This window comes from Rhamphochromis sp. 'chilingali' (assembly GCF_963969265.1).
Source record: "Rhamphochromis sp. 'chilingali' genome assembly, chromosome: 15".
NCBI classification, from domain to species: Eukaryota; Metazoa; Chordata; class Actinopteri; order Cichliformes; family Cichlidae; genus Rhamphochromis; species Rhamphochromis sp. 'chilingali'.
The window spans coordinates 29280945-29303734 of record NC_137942.1 but is presented as its reverse complement, the minus strand read 5'-3'; the positions used below and the strand labels follow the sequence as shown (position 1 = coordinate 29303734).

The 22790-nt window shown below is 43.0% G+C and overlaps 2 protein-coding genes across 9 annotated transcripts; one reads left to right on the top strand and one right to left on the bottom strand.

The window, feature by feature from the left end:
* Positions 1–520: 520 nt before the first annotated feature.
* Positions 521–2639, bottom strand: LOC308411796 (EOLA-like protein; the record flags this gene model as incomplete). The annotated part of the gene is given in 4 exon segments (XM_080905822.1): positions 521–1372; positions 1438–1491; positions 1494–1670; positions 2636–2639. Coding segments are annotated over 4 exon segments (444 nt in total). The 3' UTR covers positions 521–1163.
* On the top strand, positions 1744–21387 carry LOC308411513 (uncharacterized protein). 8 transcript variants are annotated; one of them, XM_080905439.1, is made up of 5 exons: positions 1744–3644; positions 3771–3923; positions 11508–11611; positions 12357–12523; positions 19591–21387. In XM_080905439.1, exons 1-4 carry the CDS (start codon positions 3629–3631, stop codon positions 12519–12521), a joined length of 438 nt encoding a protein of 145 aa, XP_080761565.1. In that variant the 5' UTR covers positions 1744–3628; the 3' UTR covers positions 12522–12523; positions 19591–21387. The 8 variants fall into 8 exon arrangements, 6 of the variants coding, with proteins under 6 accessions (XP_080761565.1, XP_080761566.1, XP_080761564.1 ...); XR_013974403.1 differs by lacking the exons at positions 1744–3644; positions 3771–3923 and adding exons at positions 3934–6420; positions 6543–6988; XM_080905437.1 differs by lacking the exons at positions 1744–3644; positions 3771–3923 and adding exons at positions 3934–6420; positions 6543–6826; positions 6911–6988 and having other exon boundaries at positions 12357–21387.
* Positions 21388–22790: the final 1403 nt, after the last annotated feature.

Sequence of the window (22790 nt, the reverse complement as noted above, 5' to 3'; positions counted from 1 at the left end):
CCCCCCACCCCCACTGAGTCGCCTGTTGTCATTTTTAAACCTTTATTGACACAGGAAGTGGCGTCACAGCCAAGAATAGAAACGCGGTGATGGAGGGACGTCCCTCAGCCCAGGAACTCTTTATCTGGATTTGCTTATGGTGACATCATCATTCGGGATGAGCTCACGTGGATGTAGCTGCTCCATCCACCGCCGCTTGTTTCATAGAGAAAAGCGCCACAGGTTGTATGAAAATCTGCAGATGGCGTGTTGACTCAGCCTGATACATGTTTAAATTATACTGTATGTGTATTGATCACTGTGGGTTTTTATAGATCTGATTGGTTAACGGGTGCTGGTTTCATACCTGCTGATAAGTTACCATGGTAACTTTTGATAGGAAGCACCTTCAGAAAAGCCTGAGTTACGTGCAGTTACCTGGATTAGAGGTCGGTTTGTGTGCTTATCCATTTGTTTTGTTGATGGAACCATGAATTCTGCAGTTTACCATCCTCTGGTTTAGTCAAAGTCCTGACGGCTTCATGCTCTAAAACCCTCCAGTGTGACTGAATTACAACAATTCTGCACAGACTGTTTTCTAAAACAGCGAGAGAACAATGAGCAGAACAGCAAGCATAGCAAAATATTACCTTTTAATTTCAGTGTAACATACAGCCGCCTGATAACAGCACCACAGGTAGGTTATTTACACAAACACTGGACGTTTGGAAGGTGCCCTTATTAACCCACCGGCAACAGTTGCCGTTTTAACCCCCACACATCAACAAAATTAAACATACAGTCAGTAGGACAAGTCTAAGGAGTGAAATGCATTCACTTATTTTGCTGCGAAAAATCTGGGATTAGACGGGTTCCATCATTTCAAAGAAACAAAGAACTGGACAGGTTGGACTTTTATCGAGCTGCTGTGAAGCCTCTGGTGCTCCGGGATGACGGCCCCAGGAGCTCAGATCATTGGTCTGACCCCCACCCCACCCTCAGAGATGGAAGACCTCGCTCGACCCCAAAAATCAGGTGTGCTGATGACATCACAGTGACCTGATCTGAGGTCAGCGCCACCGCTCTGATCACAGATCAATGATCAGCTGTAAAAACCAAAGTACTATGACAGAGAAGTAGCTCCAGCATCGGCCTCAGTGCCCGGGTAGGTTACGTATGTGTTGTCACGGGAACAGTTTTGCTGGGATCTCTATGGTCCAGAGGTCGCGACCTCCCAGAGCTCTCAGTGGGGCCTTCAGCCAGCGAGGGTTGGACAGGTTAGTCAGGTGCTTCTCCTGCAGACCAATCAGCACGGCCGACTGCTCCAGGCACTGTAGGTCCTTCCCCTGGAGGGAGGCGGGGCAAAGCCAGGTCTGGCCCACATCCACCAATCCTAAAAGAGACCACAGGGTTCGTTCAGGGATGTGTAAATGTGGCAGAGTAAATAGTGATTCTAACCTGCCACCACGCCGCGGCCGAACCGCTCCCCGGACTCCAGAAGTGCCTCAATCTGTCCATCCCCAGCAGGCCGCTTAGCACCGCCCACCACTCCAACCCCTCCCAGTCACGCTGAGCCACGTGGACCGCCAGCGTCTGGTTCTCCAGTGGAGCGAGCAGCGGCCTCCAGCGGCTCTCCACCGTCTTTACCCCGTCCAGAACCAGGCCGGCATACGGCTGCCGGTGTTCCAGATCTACTGGCGTTTAGATCAACTGGCGTTGGTCGAACAGATGTGTGGCAGTCTTGCGTTTCAGTAGCTCCTACCGACAAACCAGCAAAAAAAAGCCAAATGTGTCATCTGTGACACTTGTGAGGTTGTCTCAAACACACTCCGTCAGTCTTGATGCTGTTGAACAACAAAATGTTTAAAAATGTGGCGAGTTTACCTGGTGATATCCTCGTGCGCCACGCGATCGCGAAAACAGCAAACAAGTAACACCACGCCGTTGTTGTTCACGGGACAGCAAGAGTAAACGATCGGGAGACTCTTGTCGTCGTTATCGTTCCCCTCGCACGGTTTATTTCTCCGAATTCAGCGTTTTTGCTTCACAACTACAGCGTGCAGTTTACTTTGTGCACTAACATGGAGTCGAGTCAACCAGCGCCACCTCTGGCCAAGTGCCACAGCCTACAGCCAGATCAACCTGTGACACACATCTGCACCACGTTTGAATTCGTGTCATGCACATTTGTACCTTTCAATTGTGTCTGTTTGTGCGTCATGCAAATAAACCTTTGGAAAGAATGAAATGATATCATATATTCCTTATTGGCCTACATTTGTACAAAATTCCAAATTATATACACAAAGTCATAGAAATCACCACTCCAATTGGTCATCATGATTTTAATATTCTCTTTTTCCATAACAATGAAATACACCTTGGACAAATATGACACATCAATATTTCATTAGTGTTGTCACATCACATCCTGTAAGCATCGTCTGTCTGTGTCTTTTCCCTGAAAATGAATATTTCCAGCCAATATAGGCAATTCATCAACATGGCTGGAGTTATATACAGTCTGTATAAGTGTGGTTAATCTAATGAAGATTTGTAAGGAGACGGCAGTTACTGTGAATTCACAGCAGTTACACAGTGATTAGTAATAAACAGCCAGTGAGAGTGAGTGGATATGACTGTTCCCACCACTAACACATGACCATAGGCCACTACTAGATTAACTTGTGACACATCTGCACCTGCTGCTATGATCACATTGAGTAGAGGCTGAGTGGCTGCACTTACCCCTGGTACATCCAAATCTACCCACAAACATGTTGAAAGATGCAATGCCAGCAATGTGGATTGTCAACACTGAAAACAATCAGTAAGCAAAGACAACAGGGATCATTTGTTTCTGTTTATTTAGCACCCACAACATTTGTAGTCGCCTTCTGCACAGGGGAAGTCCACACACACCGTGTGGTACCACTTTCCACAGAAGGTGCAATCTGCAAGATTGAATGAGATTGTCAGGGTCATTGTCTGACTGTTTATTACTAATCACTGTGTAACTGCTGTACATTCACAGTAACTGCCATCTCCTTATAAATGTTTATTAGATTGACCACACTTATGCAGACTGTATATCACAACCAACTCTAACATGTTTGTTTGCAGAGGGCAGACACAGACAGACTACGCTAACGACATGTGATGTTACAACACTGGTGAAATATTAGTGTGTTCACGACATTTTTCGTATGGGCAAAAGTATTGATATCAGGATGGTGATTCTTATGTGTATGTCATTTGGCATTTTGTACAAATGTAGGCTGATAATAAATACATGATATCATTTCATTCATTTCAAAGGTTTATTTGCATGACGCACAAACAGACACAATTGAAAGGTACAAATGTGCATGACACGAATTCAAACGTGGTGCAGATGTGTGTCACAGGTTGATCTGGCTGTAGGCTGTGGCACTTGGCCAGAGGTGGCGCTGGTTGACTCGACTCCATGTTAGTGCACAAAGTAAACTGCACGCTGTAGTTGTGAAGCAAAAACGCTGAATTCGGAGAAATAAACCGTGCGAGGGGAACGATAACGACGACAAGAGTCTCCCGATCGTTTACTCTTGCTGTCCTGTGAACAACAACGGCGTGGTGTTACTTGTTTGCTGTTTTCGCGATCGCGTCACGCATGAGGATATCACCAGGTAAACTCGCCACATTTTTAAACATTTTGTTGTTCAACAGCATCAAGACTGACGGAGTGTGTTTGAGACAACCTCACAAGTGTCACAGATGACACATTTGGCGTTTTTTTGCTGGTTTGTCGGTAGCAGCTCCTGAAACGCAAGACTGCCACACATCTGTTCGACCAACGCCAGTTGATCTAAACGCCAGTAGATCTGGAACACCGGAACAACAGGCACGGCACCTGCACCGCCATGTCTGCAAAACAAGCGCACCCAAACAGGACGCACTTTTCAGAGGTATGAAACATTTTCAGGGTTTTTTTTAGCCCCTTTTGCATTAGTGCCTGCTCGACTCGCCACAACTCGACTACACTGGGTTTCCACTATAACCAATACCATCTAATATGGGTGCTCGTTGTTATAGCAACGTGTAATCTTAATTAAAATGTGACATGAATGCGGGGGCTGTTTGTCAGATTCCGGGAGCATGGCGTTGTTTCTTGGAGCAAACCGTCCTAGTGTACATTCCTGCGGTCACACAATAATTCCAGCAGAAATTTAAGTAGATAGGGCGGGTTGCCACTTAATTTTGTGTTGTGCACATGCGCAGAAACAACAGGTAGGATGGTTTGTGAGGTCGCATGGATTCCCAGAACACATTTCTCTCATTTTTTTGTGAAGTAGATGTTCTCATGACCTATCGAGTGATGCCACTGACCAGCCAATCAGTGGCATGCTGTCCGATGACGTAATAGTTTAATACCTGCTCGGATCGCTTGGAACCCGTCCGAGCAGGTACTAAAGCAGTACCAGGAACTAGTGATGTGACGTTCTGTGTCGAGGCTTCAAAGCTTGTGTCGAGTAATTGAGGGGGCGTTTCCGCGATGCGCGTATCGAGGCTTGCTTCATTTACGGGAGGAGCTGAAAAGACAGTGTCACTATAATTATCGTGCGAGTTACAGGTTTTTCACAATTTGCCTCAAAGTGACACAAGGTCTAAAAACTCCCCATTCAAAGTCTCAGAGCTAAAATACTGAAACTGAAGGCATTTTCTGTAACTTTATTGCAGTTTATTGTTTGATAACAGCATTTTGGTTATTTTGTAAGTGATTTAAGTGTTACTCACATCCTGTCACTGCTGAGATTTCTTCTGCTATGATGGGTCATTGGAGTTTAACTGCCTAACAGTTACATTTATTTCTGTACCTCAATAAATCATGCTCAGTTTTTCCACATGATCTCTCCTTATTGAACTGCTTTTGTAGATAAGCTTCAAGCCAGAAAGCAACAACACCTAAACCAAAAATATTATCATCAGAAGTGAGAAAGTGTCTGGACTATCTCCAGCTGCGTTGCATGTATTAAAGATAACTTCAGACACTGTCTGGTTGTCATGTCTGAAACAGGCTGTACAGTCACACAGATAAAAGACAGCAGTCATGTTTCTAATATTACAAATCAACCAGAAAGATTATGAAGATAAAAGCTGTGAGACCCCACTAGAGAACGGATGGCTTGTTATCATTACATGAAGTGATTTAGAAATAAGCTGCCAAGTGGCTGCTGTGGCTGCTGCTGCTGCTGTTGCCTTTCTAAGATGCCCTCCACAATCTTCTCTATTGAGACTTGTGTCAGTGGTGTAGACAGGGCAGGAGGAGGCGGGTTAAAGACGGCAGGGCTCTATGGTGACTACAGGGACACTAGTTGTTTCACTGCCTTCAGTTAAAGACTGCCACAGCAGCTGCTGGGCAGCCACAGGTTTTGGAACAGAGGGTGGGGGCTGAAGGGCAGCTGGTTCATCTTTTCTCAGAGTTTTGTGTTTGTCCCAGTTCAGAGGGACTGGACGGCAGCCTGGCTCTCTGTATTCAAGCCCAAATTGCTCTCCAGTGTCTCTGTCAGAGAGGTGAAGTGCAGTGTACTTCTCCTGACCAGTCACTCTTCTGGAGGCTGCATTAAACTCCACCACTAGAGCTGGATCAAAAACACAAGGTAGCATGACACCTGGCTGCTTAAGCTCCACCAGTCGTTGGTAGTTCCATCGTGCCACCCCTGTGATGCCCTGGGCCTGGAATAGTTCAGTGGAAACGTGAGTCCCGGTGATCCACTGGGCCTGGTGGAAATGATAACCCTCCTGCTGTGAAGTGCCTCGGACAGGAATCCAGATGGGGACCTTGGCACCTTCACCAGGGACATGGTTAAGCTGAAGAGTCCCACCGTACCTAAACATTACACCCTCTGAGAGTTCAGGGTCACTTAGGCAGCCACGCAGAATGTGCACTGCGTCACGTCTTCAGCATGGATGGCTTGAAGAGTGGGACGTTGTTGGGGTCTGTGGCCAGGTGAAAATGGTTCAGGACCTTTTCCACTCTGTTCAGCAGCTCAGTGGGTTGTGGTATTTGGATCCTGCAGTGCTCCCTTATGTGTTGCTTTGTGGGATTAGCAGGATGGATGCCACAGAACTTATAAGCATCCTGGAGCCTCTTCAGGTCTGCCTGATCAACCACTGAGAATGCCGCAGAGAGAAGCTGGCAGAAAGTGCTGAACAGAGGAAGATGCTCAGAGGTACACTCCCACAAAAATCGCCTCAGGCAGTGGAACAGGTCCAGTTTTACAATAATGTTCTTGTTGTAGTGGGTTCGAGAGGCACAGCTGTTTGCCACTGGTCCAGATGTGGCCGCAGCAACAACAGCAGGAGTGGTTTTTCAGGCATCCCACGATAGATTTTCGACAGGGATGCAGTCTGGGATCTTAAATGGAGCACAGCAATCCCTAAATGTAAGAAATACAAATACATGTAAGTATATGGAATATTATGTGTGTGCATCAAATTGATCTGAAAAAGAAAAACTCAGTTTTTCCAGACAGATTAGCAGTTTGAATGACAACGATGATTACGGTTTTTACCTGTCCACCCAGTGGTAGCCGGCCTTTTCCACTCCTGCATCACTGTACCTCTTGGCCATTCCCTGGTACATGGGCTCCAAGGACCTTTCTGTGTCAGACTGAACCATGACCCACGAAACAATCAGCCAGTTTTCATTCATTATGGAATAACTGGACATGACCCCAGATGCCAGCATGACTTTTCGTGCCACCTTCCTGATGTGGTCAGACCTGGAAATGTGGCCAAAAGTGCCCTGGAGGAGTTTGGATATGGCTGGATGTTGACGTCGGAATTCGTCGAGCAGGCAGTCAGTCAGGTAATGGCTGGACACAGAGACGCCACACCAGGCATGTGGGTCTTCATAAGACCTGAACTCCTGTGGCTTATTTTCCTTCCTCAGGAACTGCCCAATGGTCCTCTGTGCATGAGCTCCTGCCTCAGAATCCCAGACCGATCCTGTGGCATGGAGGTACGTCAGGTGAGCTCGCTCGTACTTGAGGTGCATGAGTTCATTTATTTGGTTTGCCATGTCTGTTGGAGATTTGCCAGTCCTCCTGAGCTCATCCATAACAGACTTGCAGATGGCCTTTTTGTTTGTAAGAAAAGCAGGGAGAAGGTTGGTAAACCTTTGGGCAGTTTCTCCAGCCATCGTGGATTGTCAGCAAACCAGTTCCTGCGACAAGCCCTGCAGCAGAGTCGTGAAGACAGGATGTAATACTGACCACTGGTGCCAACAATTACACGTGGCCTGCCCACACCAGCAGAGACCACTTGTGAACGAAAGCAACCATGGAGACATGGCAAGATATAATTGTTTCTTAACCTGACCATGATAGCACTCTCAGGTTTCATTTTACATTTTATGCACAGGGCGATTACATCTGATTGGGTCACTTCCAAACTCGTCCTGCCTTTGTCATCATCATCATCTTCATCCGCTTTATCCGAGGCCAGGTCGCGGGGGCAGCAGCCTAAGCAGAGAAGCCCAGACCTCCCTCTCCCCAGCAGTGTTGCCACAGTTACTTTGAAAAAGTAATATATTACGGACTACTGATTACTCCTTCCAAAAGTAACTTAGTTACTTTACTGATTAGTTTATTTTTAAAGTAACTAAGTTAGATTACTAGTTACTTTATTAGTTACTTTCAGAAGCAGCCAATAACACTCCCCACTGCCTCAACATAAAAACATCAACCAATTTTGCCAATACTCACTTTATTGGAAGTGTATTTTAACAGTAATGTCAACAATATATCTCCTGACATTTGAAGTTGAACTTAAAACTTTTTTCCTGACAGAAATACTTGTTTGTATGAAAATAAAGACAGTCTTGTTACTTCACTTAACATAAATACTTTTTATAAAAAAACAAAAACAAACAAAGAGTCTTTCTTGACTTCCCTTAAGATACTTTTTATACCATCCACATGTAAACACTATTGTCCGCTTTTGTAACTTTGGACTAATCTTATGAAAAAAAAAAGAGACTGCAGGTCCAACTTAAATTGCCTTACTTCCTTGCAGGTAATTGATTTAAGTTAATCAACTTGAAAACTTTAATAAGTTTATTAAGTGACTTTGATAAACTTAATTTAATTACTTGTAAATAGTTATTTAAATTGGATTCCCCATTCTCTGTTTTTTCAGTATATGTTGTCATCGCATGTTATGGGGGAAACAGTAGAGTGGAGCGAGTAAACCAGTGGTTGTACCTCATTAACAGAAGCTTCTCAAACCTTTTGTCAGAAAGTCGATGTCTTTTAGGCGTGAGCACCAAACCTCCCAGACTAAAAAGCCGCTCCACAGGAGCACTTGATGGGGTTGGAGTGTTATACTTTAAAAAAATTGTCTTTATGCTTGAAAATTTATGCAGAATCTGAAGGTCGTAGCCTGACATCAGGTAGTCCATGACTTCTTTTTCTGCAGAATAGGTCCCCTCCTCTGGCTCTGCCTCAAAAGTGAAAAAGTCCATCTCACCTTGGCTGCTAGATGTAGTAGCACTGGGCACACTGGCAGGGTTTTTTGCCAGAGGAACAGTGGTGCAACACTCTGCTGTCAGAAGCTGTTTTACTCGCTCCCTCCTTCCTGCATCTCTCAGCCATCGGAGTTTGAATTTTGGACAACTGGCAGCTGCAAGAAGGGCATCTTTGTCGTCCAGCACACCGGCGAAATGAGTCTGAATAGCCTAAAAAACATAATTGATATTTTTTATGCCTACAATTTATTATGTTATTGAATTATTTGCAAACCATGCCTAATATGAGATCAGTATTATGGATTTATTTTGTTTTAGGTTACTTGTAAACATTTTAATTGTTTTAATCTTATTTTTCAATGATAATTAATATTCTGTTCCATGTTTGTGAATTGTATGAAGCAAAAAATCTGACTAATTTCAAGATAGAGCGTACCTGTACAATGGCATCTGGAAGGCCTGCAGTCATCCTGGAGAGGTCATCTTTCACAGCCTGGGTCTTCTGCATCAGAACTTCAAGTGTTGGTAGTAAAGTATGGACAGTCGCCTTGTAAAATGTCCAGTGCTGCAGTCAGAGGTTTCATGGACATGCAGTACTCATGCAGGAACTGGTATTCTTGATCTTTGAAGCACTTCAGTCCTAGCTTTGTGCACAGAGTATTCAGCTCACCCATGGGGATTTCTGCAATTCTCTTTACAGCATCAAAAAAGGAATTCCACCTTGTGGATGTTGGTATTAGGAGCTTTCTTTTGCTGATTTCTTCCACTGTTTCTGATGCAAGTGTAGATCTACTCGATTTGGTCCAAAGAGCTGTGCATTTTGCTGTGCTGCTCCTATACACAGCCCTGCTCTCTGCATTAGTTGTTAAATGTTTCTCCACATCACGTGTGCAAATTATGTTGATGGTGTGCGAAGCACACCTGCGGTGCGGGGGAAGAGACAGCTGACCATCACTTTCATTCTCAGCCGAGAGGATTTCTGACAGATCAGAAAAAGTGACATCGTCGTCTTTGGGGCTGGACTCTTCCTCCTCCATCTCATCATCGGACTCCGTGACAGGATGATAAACTTGAAACGCCTTAACAAAGTTGGATCCATTATCAGTAACTGTTGCAACTACTTTGTTGAGTAATCCATAAGAGGAGTGGATGTTTTCGATTTCTGTACCAATGACATCATACGTGTGTCTACCACGAATTCGCCTACATGCTAATGCAACCTTGTGGCGCTCTAATGTGGTTCTACTGATCCAGTGGAGCGTTACTCCCATATAGCTTCTGTTGTTAGCAGTCCAAATATCCACGGTAGTTGAAACAAAGTCAATCTCTTTCAGTGTGGCCTTCAAATTTCTCTCCATTTCTGTAAACTCCTTCTCCAAGTAAGAAGTAAAAGTCGTTCGGTGAGGCAGCTCGGCATTAACAGAAGTAGGGATCTTTTTTATTATGGCACGAAACGAGGGCGAGTCAACAGTGTTTATAGGTAGCATTTCTTCTACAATATACTGCGCGACCAACTTCTTCAATTCTTCATCACTTACTGGTTTTGCACCAAAGTCCAACTTTTGTTGTTTGGGGGGTGTAGGACCTTCTGCGGAAGTCACGGCTCTCTGCTTCGGACCACTTGGTGGGACTCTCTCTGTGAGTTTGACTGAGCTGTGCTGCGACTCCAAATGTTTCTTTAAGTTTGACGTAGTGTTTTTGAAGGTAGATAACACTTTTTCGCCAACACAGAGTGTACAACGAACCTTAATATTTAAATCTTTAGTTGACAGAAACTCAAAATAGTGACTATATTTCCAGCTAAAGAACGAACATCACTCTCCCTCCATTGTTGTTTACACTTTTTTACGTCGCTGGCTGCTTGTGAGCGGGAAACGTGACCTGTCGCTTATGTGACGTTTCACGACACGTATGCGTTTGTCATCCGCTGAGACGAAAAGAAGAAACCAAATCTTTTTGCTTAAAAAATAGTAACGCACAGTGGTTTGAACAAGTAACTTTAATCTGACTACTGTTATGGAAATAGTAACGCGTTAGATTAGTCGTTACTGAAAAAGTGGTCATATTTGGAGTAACGCGTTACTAAGCAACGCGTTACCGGCATCACTGCTCCCCAGCCACCTCCTCCAGCTTATCCGGGGGAACACCAAGGCGTTCCCAGGCCAGCCGAGAGATATAATCTTTCCAGCGTGTCCTGGGTCTGCCCTGGGGCCTTTGTACACAGCTTAAATATTTCTGATTGGATCTCACATTTTTTATTTTTTTTTAGACCAAAGTATCAATATATTCCATTGCACTTTTTTTTCTCGTGCACTAGTTTTTAGTTAGTTATTGTCTCCCTTTCATCATGAAAACAAAGGTAACTGACAAAAATTATGACAAAAATAATTGGTCAGTGAAATTAACACTGGATAAGAGCACCCATGCTGATGTAGCATTAACTTGTAGCTTAAAAATAGCACGCACAAACCATTCCATAGGTGCAAGATTTGCATGACAAATTGAGGTATTCAGTACAGTTTCTATTACAACATTTTATTGAGATTGATGCCATATATAGGTTGTTCCCCCAAGGATCGATATAGTCTGTGTAGTTGGAATTACTGGGTGGTCCCATCATGCTGTGTCCACATCAGTCAAATATCTGTTGCAGTCAGCTGGACCACAATTAAATAATTCTGAGCAGCACTTGGCAGACTGCAGCAGCCTGCATGTGTGTGTTCCATGAAAATCAAAAGTAACAAAAACCCTGCCATTCCTCAAGCCTGAATCATTTCAGTCACATTTTCTCCTGGAGATGTCTAAAGACAGGCTGTCTTTTGTTGCCATAGAGACCTGAATCCCCCCCGAACACAGTGTAGAGATCTGGCAGGTTTTTGACCATAATTCCGGGTTGTCACCCTCTGGCAGTAATAGGGGGAATATGTAGCACACAAGCACAAACTCCTTGTCTTGGTACAGAGCTCTCACTGCGGGACCAAAGTGCCACTTAAATCCAGACTCAAATTTTCTGTGATTGCAGGTTCCGATGGAGACATCGCCTGTTCATCATCTCCGCTCCCAACGACGAGGAGTGGGCCTATCAGCAGCAGCCTTACGCCCTCAACAGCCAAGCCTGCAATCTGGGTGAGTCACCAGAAGTCAACCAGTTTCACTTTTCAGAGGTCACTTCAGTTGCTAAAAGCTCAAATATGCTCGCCACCCAAGCTCTAATTGTGTCTCTCTGCTGCTAGGTGCTGTTTAGGTGATGTAGGTTTTTTTCTCCAAAATCTGCTGCCTGCTGCAACCAAAAAACAAATCTATAAGAAACACAGTTGCAGGCTCAATGAACCGATTGTTAGTGTGATTAACACTTCTTAGTCTAATTTATCGTTGTTATAAGATTTTACTATTTTGCTTATTTCTATTGTTTTACTGTATTATCTGTTTATTTACTCATGTAATGCAAAGCTTAAAGGAGCACATAGTGTTCACATATTTTTATGCCTTTGACACGTGTGCATAGACACATGAACTCTGCTTTAACTGCTGAATAGAGGAAGAGGCTCCTTGGTAACAGGAAAAAACCGTCTTCTCTGAAAGAGAGCGACTACACACACACATACATTCACACATACATCTTTACTATCTTTAGATATACTCAAGTCTGAAAAAGAGGAAATGTCATGAAACTGCTTCTGTGTATAAATAAAGCCTGACTGCAGCACTTCGGTGTGAGTATCCATTCTCTCTCACCCGTGCACGTAGTTCTTTGAAAACTCTCTGACTGTCTTGTATTCCTTCTTAGTATATAATGTCAACAAACTACTGACATTTAATTGGTCCTTCGAGCCGGATAGTTGACTGATATTATTAGTCCAACTGTCCACAGACGGAGTCTTCGGATCCTGACGTCGTGACCGCCTGCACTGAAACGCTCGCTTCCAGGAAGATGAGGAAAGACCACAGTCGTAAATTCGTCTGCTGGCCGGTGTTTACTCAGGCTTCACGGCGACAGGACTCGATAACACCGGATAAGAACACAGCGCTACTTTGAAGGTGAATATAACACAGTCATAAACATCATGCGTTTGAAATAAATCGACTTTACAACGACACTCATACCTGTAGAATCCTGTGTGGATAATAAGAGTCCTGTGTGGACACTAAGAGAGGTCCTGTGTGAACCGAAGGTTCGAAAGTAACCTATAAGACGGGATTGCACTTCCTGTGTGGATCGCACCCGCTAAAAACTTTAACAAGGGAAGGTTAGAAAGTAACCTATAAGACGGGATTGCACTTCCTGTGTGGATCGCACCCGCTAAAAACTTTAACAAGGGAAGGAGTGTCGAGTAAAAGCAGGTTTTTTTTAAGCGCGCAATGTATATGTGTAAAGAGTAAGTACGCCTTTGAATAGAGACTCTAGGTCTCTGTGCTACTCTTCTGTTTTCCTGTGAGGTATTGTGTGGTGGGAAAGAGAAAGGTTGCGCTTCATCGCATAAAATTGGGGCCGCCCTGAGTTTAGCTCAGGGTAGAAGGCTGCCTCAATAACCTCCTCCGACCTTTGTATCCACCAAACTTCATAGTGTATGTGTTGGCAGTATTAATAAAATAAACATAAAACAAATAAATTAAAATGGGAAATGAACCCACAAGACCTGAATTAACCGCTGATGAGCAGTGGATGGAGAAAATCCATCCAGGTGCCGGCCAAAATAAGCGCAAATAGGTGGAGAAATCCAAAGAAACTAAATTGTCCTACGTGGAGACCCTCCAAACAGAACTAAATAATGTAATATACTTGGCATGACGATCATGCCCAGATTGTATAAAATAAATAAAAGGAAATCATTCACATGAAAACCTTTTCTATAAAAAGAGAGATGCATAAGGTAGATTATGGCTGTGTCATTGTTCAGCCGAGGAAAGTGTGTGAAAAGATAAATGTCTCCAGCTTGGAAATGGGTGAGAACTGCAGCTCTCCCACAGTCCTTGATGGATACAAAATAAAATATAATAATAAACTACTTGGTTCGACATGCAACAGAGAGAATGAATGTGAATGAAGGTTGGATCTGAGATGAGGCAAACAGAAGACCAGTCTAAAAATAGGAAAAAGGAAATTTGTACAGATTGGATGAATTCTAAATCATCTGTTTGCTGAGTAAGATGATCCTAACTATTAATAATATTAATAATGGTATAAAATTAATAACAGGAAGTATCCTAGTCAGTATGATGTGAGATGGACAACTGTTATGAAGTCGTCTGCATCAAGCTTAAGGTTTGCTCAAACTCAGTATAATGACATATGAGATGAAGAAAATAAAGGCAATATCTAAACCAATTAGGTGCATAGAGGCACTTAACCTGTTTGAAAACCTGTAATTTATCCTAGATAAAATATTACTGAGATGTGGAGCACGTTTATAATAACAACTAATAAGCCAAACCCTGTAGATAATAACTAAACCTACAGGATTGAGAAGCTGAATTAAATATGTGGACACCGCTAAGTTGATGAGCATGTTACACATTTTCTTTTATCTTTATTTATTTTATTATTTTTTAGATCAGAGGCTGCATGCTATTAAAAGCCCACACATGCAGCTGTCTGTGAGCTCAGTTTTCCCCTGACACTTCTGCTTTGTTTCTGACAGCATTTTTCTTTGTCTTTTTGTGTCCTGACTCAATACAAGCAGCGCTACAACCAGTGTATGAGAGAATTAGAACCATACTAGCCCCAAGACCTGATTATGCAAAAATAGGAGAGACTAAACAGAAATAAAATGAGACAGCCTCTGATTTTCTGGATAGACTGCGCCCAGTCTTCCGACAAAATTCAGGTTTAGAATATACTGAAGGCCCGGAGACACCCTACCAACAACAGCTAAAAAATGCATTTTTGAAGGGCCTCCTCCCAAAAGTTAGAGCTCATGTAGATAAACATTGGGTCACCCAAAATACTGGGAACCTACCCGATGCTTTGCAGTATGCAGAACATGCAGTGAAAGTCCAAAAGAATAAAGCAGCCCAAAGTGGAGTTTTTGTAGTAACCACTGAAGGAGGTATCGTTGCATACACAGGCAGAAATCCACAAAAAGGGAAAGGCAAGAAACAGAATAGAGATGATAAAGAACGACATAGAAGGTGTTATAATTGTGATAAAGAAGGACATTTTGCCAGGGCAGAGACAATAGGGACAGTGAAGATGAAATGTGACTAGGCCCTAGCCCAAACACCCCACACGAACAGCTAGAGTGCGAGGGTGAAATTTTCAACATCCACCAGTTGCTTTTAGGCTCTGAACACAAATCAGAAGTAACTGTGTACATAAATGTCAAACCCAGCACTCATTTAACCACCTCTCCAACCTCATGCCTTGTAACTGAGAAAGAAAAGTGACTGATGTTAACCACTGTACATGACACAGAGATTGAGGCCTTGCCAAAATCTTTGTGGTCAAATGGGCCAACCGATGTAGGATTAATAAAACACGTTGATCCAATAAAAGTAAAAGTAACCTCTGACCGCAGACCAATGAAGCCACAATACCCACTATCTGCAGAAGCAAGAGACGGGATTCGCCCGGTCATAGCCAGTGTTGGGACTAACGCGTTATTAAGTAACGCGTTACAGTAACTACGTTATTATTGTGGTAACGAGCACGGTAACTAGTTATTATGCCAAAATCAGGAACGCGTTACTCGTTACTGGGATTTAGATAGGGTCGTTACTCGTTACTTCGTGTGGTGGCATCGCGGAGTTTCCACAGATTCAGTAACATTAGCAAGTGGTGGAGGCAGCAGGTGGATGAGGGAAAAGGGACGCAGAAGGAAAAGAGACCCGAGGCGGCCGCCGGTCCAAGTGTGAACTGAACTTCAGGTAAGAAGTTATGACCTGCAGTCTCTCTGGGTCAGATATAAACCAAGCTTAGGTGGAGTTTATTTTCGTTATTCTGACTTTTTCCGTACTGCGTGCTAGCTAGCATGACGGAGTTTCTACACAGCTGGGTGGTGCTATGAAGTTAATGATGTTGAACCTTAATTTGTTCATAAGTTATTAGAGTTGCCAACCGTCCCGTCTGGTATTCAGAGAAAATATTACGCGTTTCTTATTGAGGTGAAAAGGAACAGTTTGTCCCGTAATTCAGCTACAATGAAAAAGGCACAAAGCTGGAGTTATTCTGTGTCTTTACGCTGCACAGCTGCCTCTTCTTCTCTCATTCTCCCCCCTCCCTCTCCCGTTTCTACTTCAATCATGAAACTGATCAATGATCAGCTGATCGGCTCTCTTGTTTGTTTATCGCCCACTTTGCGCCGAAAGAGGAAACCAGCGGATGTCGCGCTAAACAACAGCAGCACGTTTAAGCTTGATCAGCTGTTGTTAGAATTTATTTAATATTAATTTCTAGTATCAGCTGATGTTTGCTGGAGCCACAGCTGTAAAAAAAAAAGCTGCTGGTCATGATATGGTTTGGTTATCTGGTGAGAGGGAAACATGAAGATGAAACCAGGAGATGTCCTTACTGGATCATCAGAGCTGAGCAGGTGATGGAGAAACAGGTTTACCTTTTAGATGACATGAATGAGTTGAAGGGAAGTTATGAACTGTTTCTGAGAGACAAATAACCCCAGGATCCTTTTTTAGGTAGCTGACAGCTGGTAACTGTGCAGGTGCGGATCTAGCAAAGTGTGGCCAAGGGGGCATGTAGGGCATTAACAGGGAATGGGGGGCACAAAGAAATACTTTTCTTTCTTATTCTCATTTAAAATGTCTAGCTTTTAAAAAATAATTATCTGAATCTTACAACAAACGATTGATAGATTGATGCATATATACCATCAAAACAGTGAACATCACTGTCACAACAGTGTTTGTTTTCATTCAAAGGCTTTATGATTTTTCCTATAATGGTGGGCCAGTTTCTAGTCAAAATGCCCGGGCCAATTTTCTGTCCCAGTCCAGCCCTGTATGCAGCTCATCTGCAGTCTGGTGTTACCTACATCTTCCTATTCAGAAGGCAGAATTTCTGAGTTCTGAGTACAATCGAAAGCACTACGACTGCAGTTTTTGTGTTGGATGTAAAAGGCGCACATGACTCTGTGACGTAGGCTAGAATCATGGCAGCAGTCAATGACGGTCCAGGCGTGGGATTTCTCTCGTGGAAATATGCACGTTATCATATCCTTTCTATTGGTAGGTGGCACAGTGCACTTGTGGCAAGTAAGCAAGCTAGAAGACTGGCAAAGTTATGGAAGAAACACATTAACAAGAGAATTCTGAGTAAAACCAAAGTTACTTTCCCTAGTAACTAGTTACTTTGAAAGTAACGAGTAACTTGAAGTAACTGAGTTACTTTTGAGAGAAGTAACTAGTAATGTAACTAAGTTACTATTTTAAAGTAACTTACCCAACACTGGTCATAGCAGACATGGAAAAAGCAGGGATTCTGATAAAAACAACAAAAACAACATGTAACACGCCTATATTTCCAGTAAAGAAAGCAAGCACAGGAAAATATAGACTTGTACATGATTTGAGAGCAATTAATGACATTACAGAACAAATCCCTCCTGTTGTGGCAAACCCACACACAATATTGAACCAAGTGTCACCCAGAGAACAGTGGTTTTCAGTAATTGATTTATCTAATGCTTTTTTCTCTGTGCCTCTGCACCCAGAGTCACAGAAACTGTTTGGCTTCACGTTTGATAACCAGAAATACACATACACACGCTTACCACAAGGTTTTCAAAATAGTCCAACACTATATGCAGAAGCGCTTAAGCACTCAATGTCCACTTGCAGTCTGCCCGCTCCAGGACAGTTCCTGCTCTACGTAGATGACATTCTGGTAACCGGAAACACGCAGGCAGACCGCAAGGAAAACACCCTAACTGTGTTGCTACACCTAGCACAGCAGGGTCACAAAGTGTCACAACACAAGCTGCAATTGTGGCAATCAAAGGTCATATATCTAGGTCATGAGTTGACAGGACAGGGCAAGAAATTGCTAGACAGCCGGAAAGCAGCTGTACAAGATGCTCCAAAACCATTAACAAAACAACAAATGATGAGCTTCCTTGGTCTCTGCAACTTTTGCAGAAGTTGGATTCCAGAATATGCCCTCAGGGTCCAACCCCTGCAAGACTTAATTTATGGAAAAAATCTAGCTTTGAGAGATAAGTTGACATGGACGCCTGAAGCAGAACAGTCATTTCAGAATTTAAAATCAGCTCTGCAAACTAGCACTGTCCTAGCATTACCAGACTATGACAAGCCATTTTACTTGCACGTGGATGGCAGCTCTGGATACATGAAAGCCGTACTGACACAAGCTTTTGGGGATAGACAGCGGCCATTGGCATTTTATTCATGTAAACTTGATTCTGTGGTTGCTGGCCTTCCTACCTGCGTGCAGGCCTGTGCGGCTGCAGCAGAGGCAGTTAAAAAGTCAGCTGATATCATTTTAGGACACCCTTTAATTGTTAAAGTGCCACACGCTGTTACCTCGATACTGCTGCAAGCGAACCTCTCATATCTAACACATGCAAGACAGCTATCATATGTAGGCATCCTGCTTTCACAGTCACACATAATACTATAGAGAAGTGTAACCAGCTAAATCCGAGTACTCTGCTTCCTGTGGAAACAGATGGTGATGCACATAGCTGTTTGCACAAGCTAGATGAGGAAACGAAACCGCGACCTGACATATATAGCACACCACAAATATCCTTTGTAGACATCTTTGTAGAAGGTTCCGCAAGCAAGGACAAAACTGGACGAAACTGTGTTGGTTATGCTGTGACCACAATAGATACAGTTATTGAAGCACGGCCATTAACCTCTTCACACTCAGGCCAAAGTGCAGAGTTAACAGCAGTCATCAGAGCCTGTGAATTATACAAAGACAAAGATATAAACATACACACAGACAGCCAGTACGTCTACGCTGCAGTACACCATTTTGCGAAGATATGGCAGAACAGAGGTATGATAACATCAACTGGCGCACCAGTACAACACGGTGGTCTTTTGAAAAGACTGCTGGAAGTCATCACATTGCCCAGACATTTAGCCTTATGTAAATGTGCTGCACATCAGAAAGATGACTCAGACATCACTAAAGGAAATGACTTTGCAAGATAAGGCAGCAAAAGAGGCAGCAGGAAAAGAAGCAGACGCTTTTACATTAACCCCCTGCCCTCTGATATCAATAGATGTTTTGAAAGACGAACAAAAAGCAGCATCACAAAATGAAAAATCCTCCTGGTTAAAAGACGGAGCAATATTACAAGACGATATCATGACATGACCTAAATCTTTGCACAAAGCGGCAGCGTTGGTGACCCGTGGGAAAACCCACGTGTCAACAGCGGGGAGGCTACTTATACAAATTAAACAATTCTACACAAAAAATTTTGAAAGTTCAGCAAAAGAATTTATCAGAACATGTATGGTTTGCCAAAGACACAACGCACAGGGAAATTTACGACCAAAGCGAGGGCATTTCCCTAAACCACCACATCCATTTCACACTATCCACATGGATTTCATAGAATTAAATGAATCACAATCCTCCAAATATGCACTTGTGATAATAGATGTATTTTCTAAATGGCCAGAAATATACCCAGTGAAAAAAGCAGATGCAATTTCAGTAGCAAAATGTTTGTGTAACCATTTTATACCCACGTATGGCATTCCAAGTTTAATACGATCTGACAATGGCACACATTTTGTAAATGAAGTAATAAGCAAAGTCTCTGAAGCTTTAGGTTTTAGCATAAAACACCATTGTGCCTATCACCCAAGCAGTGCAGGATTAGTCGAGAGAACTAATGGCACAATTAAACAGAGATTAAGAAAATGTATGGAAGAAACTAAAAGACCATGGCCTGAATGTTTGAGTTTAGTTAAACTATGGATGAGAATAACTCAAGGAGCAAGAGGTCTGACCCCATTTGAAATTATACATGGCAGGGCATTCCCACTGCCCATTACCAGTGAACCAATTAATAAAGCTGCAGCAGAAACAACAATGGCAGAATGGATGATAAAACTATTTGAGAATAAAGAAGTGAGACTAAGCAATCAACTGCCGAGTGATCTCTCTCCAGTCTCTTGCAGGTTGAACCCCGGTGATTGGATTCTGATTAAAGTCCTCCAGCGGAAAAACTGGAGTGCTCCGAAGTGGGAAGGTCCCTTCCAGGTGTTACTTACCACACCCACAGCTTGTAAGATAGCCGAACGACCTTCGTGGATACATCAAACCCACGTGAAGAAAGTGTTTGCACCACAATAAGACGCCGGTTCCCCTGGCTTCTGAGTGATCTGCCGGTGGAGGAAGGGCTGATTGGGTATATCCCGCCTCTTCGCTTCGCACGGGGTCTACTCACCAGAAGTTTTAGGGGTTCCAGGTCATCACTGAAGAACAGACACTAATAAAGACTGACCTATCCCACCGAAGAGCAGAACCAATAATAACACCAGGGACGCCTGAATAAAATCTCAACAAGATGACTGAGGAAAACAATCTGATAAATCCAGAAGAAGAACCAGCCCCAGGATCAATGCCAGCACCAGCTCCAGCCCCAAAGCTGTGTTTGGGCGCTTGTGACATCAAAGGAAAGCAACTCATGTGCCGCATATTCTGTCTGATGGCCGTCCTCCTGATGACGGCGCTCTTTTGGTTGATGCCCAGCGGTACCCACAGGACAGAACCAACTATTCCCCGACCTAAGAGGTGGACCCACGACAATTCCCACCTCTCTGAGATGACTCAAGACCATGTTCACCCTTGGATGAATAACGCCTGGTATCGATACATACACAACAGAGTGGAGGAAAAAGAATGTTATGTCTGTTCTCACATGCCTTCAATTTCAGTCTACCCCACCATCTATGGTCGCATGATGAACAGTCACTGGCAAAGTGAATGTGCAGCAAGTTTTGCCAGCATTGGAAGACAACACTTTGCAATCAGCATGAAAGCTTCACTCCCAGAGAAGTGGCATCCTCTATGCTTCTACCAAGCGGCAGGGCAAGGACGCCACCCCCTGGGCCATACCAGCAACTGCAACGCAACCTATGGAGGAGTAAGGTAATGCCAAAAACATGCTCAGGATAGAGACACTCGACTACCGTTTTGGACTGTTTCTGAATGCTTCAACAGAAGATTGGCTGACCTGGCTACTTAGCAGGTCATGGAAGACATTGCTTATTAAAGGACTAATGCTCATTGGAGTACTTCTCATACTCCTTTGCTTATTCTCAACATGTGTGCTACCCTGTATCCGAAACATGATAAGCAGAATGTTCACTGTAAGAATGCAAGCTTATGTCGCATTATCCCAAAGCAAACAACAAGAAGAAATGCAATTTGAAGAAGATGACTTCTAATCATTAACTATGTATACCTAATAAAGCTGATCATGTATGTTTTTACAAAATGATACACTAGTTGAAAATGCACACGCAAGTGACTAGTAGTTGAAGTACATAAACATATATGAACAACAGCAGGGAATGTTATGAGATTTTACTATTTTGCTTATTTCTATTGTTTTACTGTATTATCTGTTTATTTACTCATGTAATGCAAAGCTTAAAGGAGCACATAGTGTTCACATATTTTTATGCCTTTGACACGTGTGCATAGACACATGAACTCTGCTTTAACTGCTGAATAGAGGAAAAGGCTCCTTGGTAACAGGAAAAAACCGTCTTCTCTGAAAGAGAGCGACTACACACACACATACATTCACACATACATCTTTACTATCTTTAGATATACTCAAGTCTGAAAAAGAGGAAATGTCATGAAACTGCTTCTGTGTATAAATAAAGCCTGACTGCAGCACTTCGGTGTGAGTATCCATTCTCTCTCACCCGTGCACGTAGTTCTTTGAAAACTCTCTGACTGTCTTGTATTCCTTCTTAGTATATAATGTCAACAAACTACTGACAATCGTAAACGGTCATGATGTGCCTGTTCACTGTACTCTGTACCCTATAAGAAATGTTGTAAGAGATTGAACAACTGACCTTCCGATTAGTGGAAGATGCACAGCCGCCCATAACAATCTTCTGTTTCTGCAAGTCCGAAAGTACAAAGATTCATTTACTGGGAAGAGATAGCTAAAAGAGCAGAACTCTTTATGAAACTTCCCTTTGATGACATGTTTATTCCTTCACTTCACACGGGCCTGTGTCATGTCCCTGCTTGCCAAAATGTTAGTCAGAATATTCATGAATATGTTAATCAAATGAAGAAGCAATGAAATCAAATGAACAAGTAATGTTTTTTTGTTTACTGCAACTTTCCAGACATTATCAGCCTGTGTTTATGCACATGAGCACTATGTGTGAGTTAATGCATGTTCACCAGCGGATGTGGAGAAGGATCCCAGATGACGGAACTGGCAAAAATCTGAACTGTTGTTCTTTTCCTCCCCTGGCAGGAGACTTTTCAGCCGGCCAGTTAGTCAACTTTTCCACAGTAACTTGAAAGTTATTATCGCACATCTCAAAAAGAGGCATTTGTCTCAACTTTGCAAATCTCAACAACCTGACATGTTTGACAGGTTTGTGGAAGATACATGTAAACTTTAAATAGCCCACGGTGAACTTTCCTTCTCTGTGAAACCAAATAACTGCTGTCAGCAGGACTTTCTGCCCAAGATAAACCTCACGTTTTTGTTTTGTTTGCACAAGCTGAAGATTTTGGACATTTCTTCCTGGCTCCCTTCAGACTTTTGTTGCTTCTGCATATTCATACAGGTTAACATAGTCTGTAAAAAACACTAAATGGTCTTTCACGCGTATGAGCTTGACCTTGAGTCAGATGTTTTATTGGTAACAATCAGCCAATAAATCTACAATTACATTATATCAGTTTCTGACCGACAAGTAACCTTTCACTTTTTTTCTTTTTTCTTTTTTGCCTGTCCCATTTGTTTCTTTAGCCATCAGAATTGTTGTCTGAAGACCAACAAGGATACCCAATGGATTTATTTTGCCAAAAGGATCATTGTGGCATTGCCGTATTGGTCCATTTGATCGACCTTTGTTTTTATTATTTATTTTATTTTATTTTCAGTTGTTACAGACGGGACAGACATGAGTGAGGGATAGGAAAGGGAGAAAGAAAGAGGAAGGAAAAGAAAAACAAAAGGGGAGAGGGACAGTGAGAAAGGGGGGGGGGAGAAAAAAATCTCCTGGATCACCTGTTGAGAGAAAAAGAATAGAAAACAAGCAAAAAAAACCAAAGCAACATACTAAACACAACACCATCGCAATAATCTAGCTAAGTGTAAAC

Bases quoted from the DNA above. Each gene is read 5' to 3' on its own strand.
- LOC308411513 (XM_080905435.1), top strand. From the start codon at position 6,360: ATGCAGTCTGGGATCTTAAATGGAGCACAGCAATCCCTAAATGTAAGA. The intron at 6,989-11,507 runs GTGAGCTCGCTC...CTGTGATTGCAG, and splicing joins GTGGCATGGAGGTACGTCAG to GTTCCGATGGAGACATCGCC. The intron at 11,612-12,356 runs GTGAGTCACCAG...AACTGTCCACAG, and splicing joins CAGCCAAGCCTGCAATCTGG to ACGGAGTCTTCGGATCCTGA.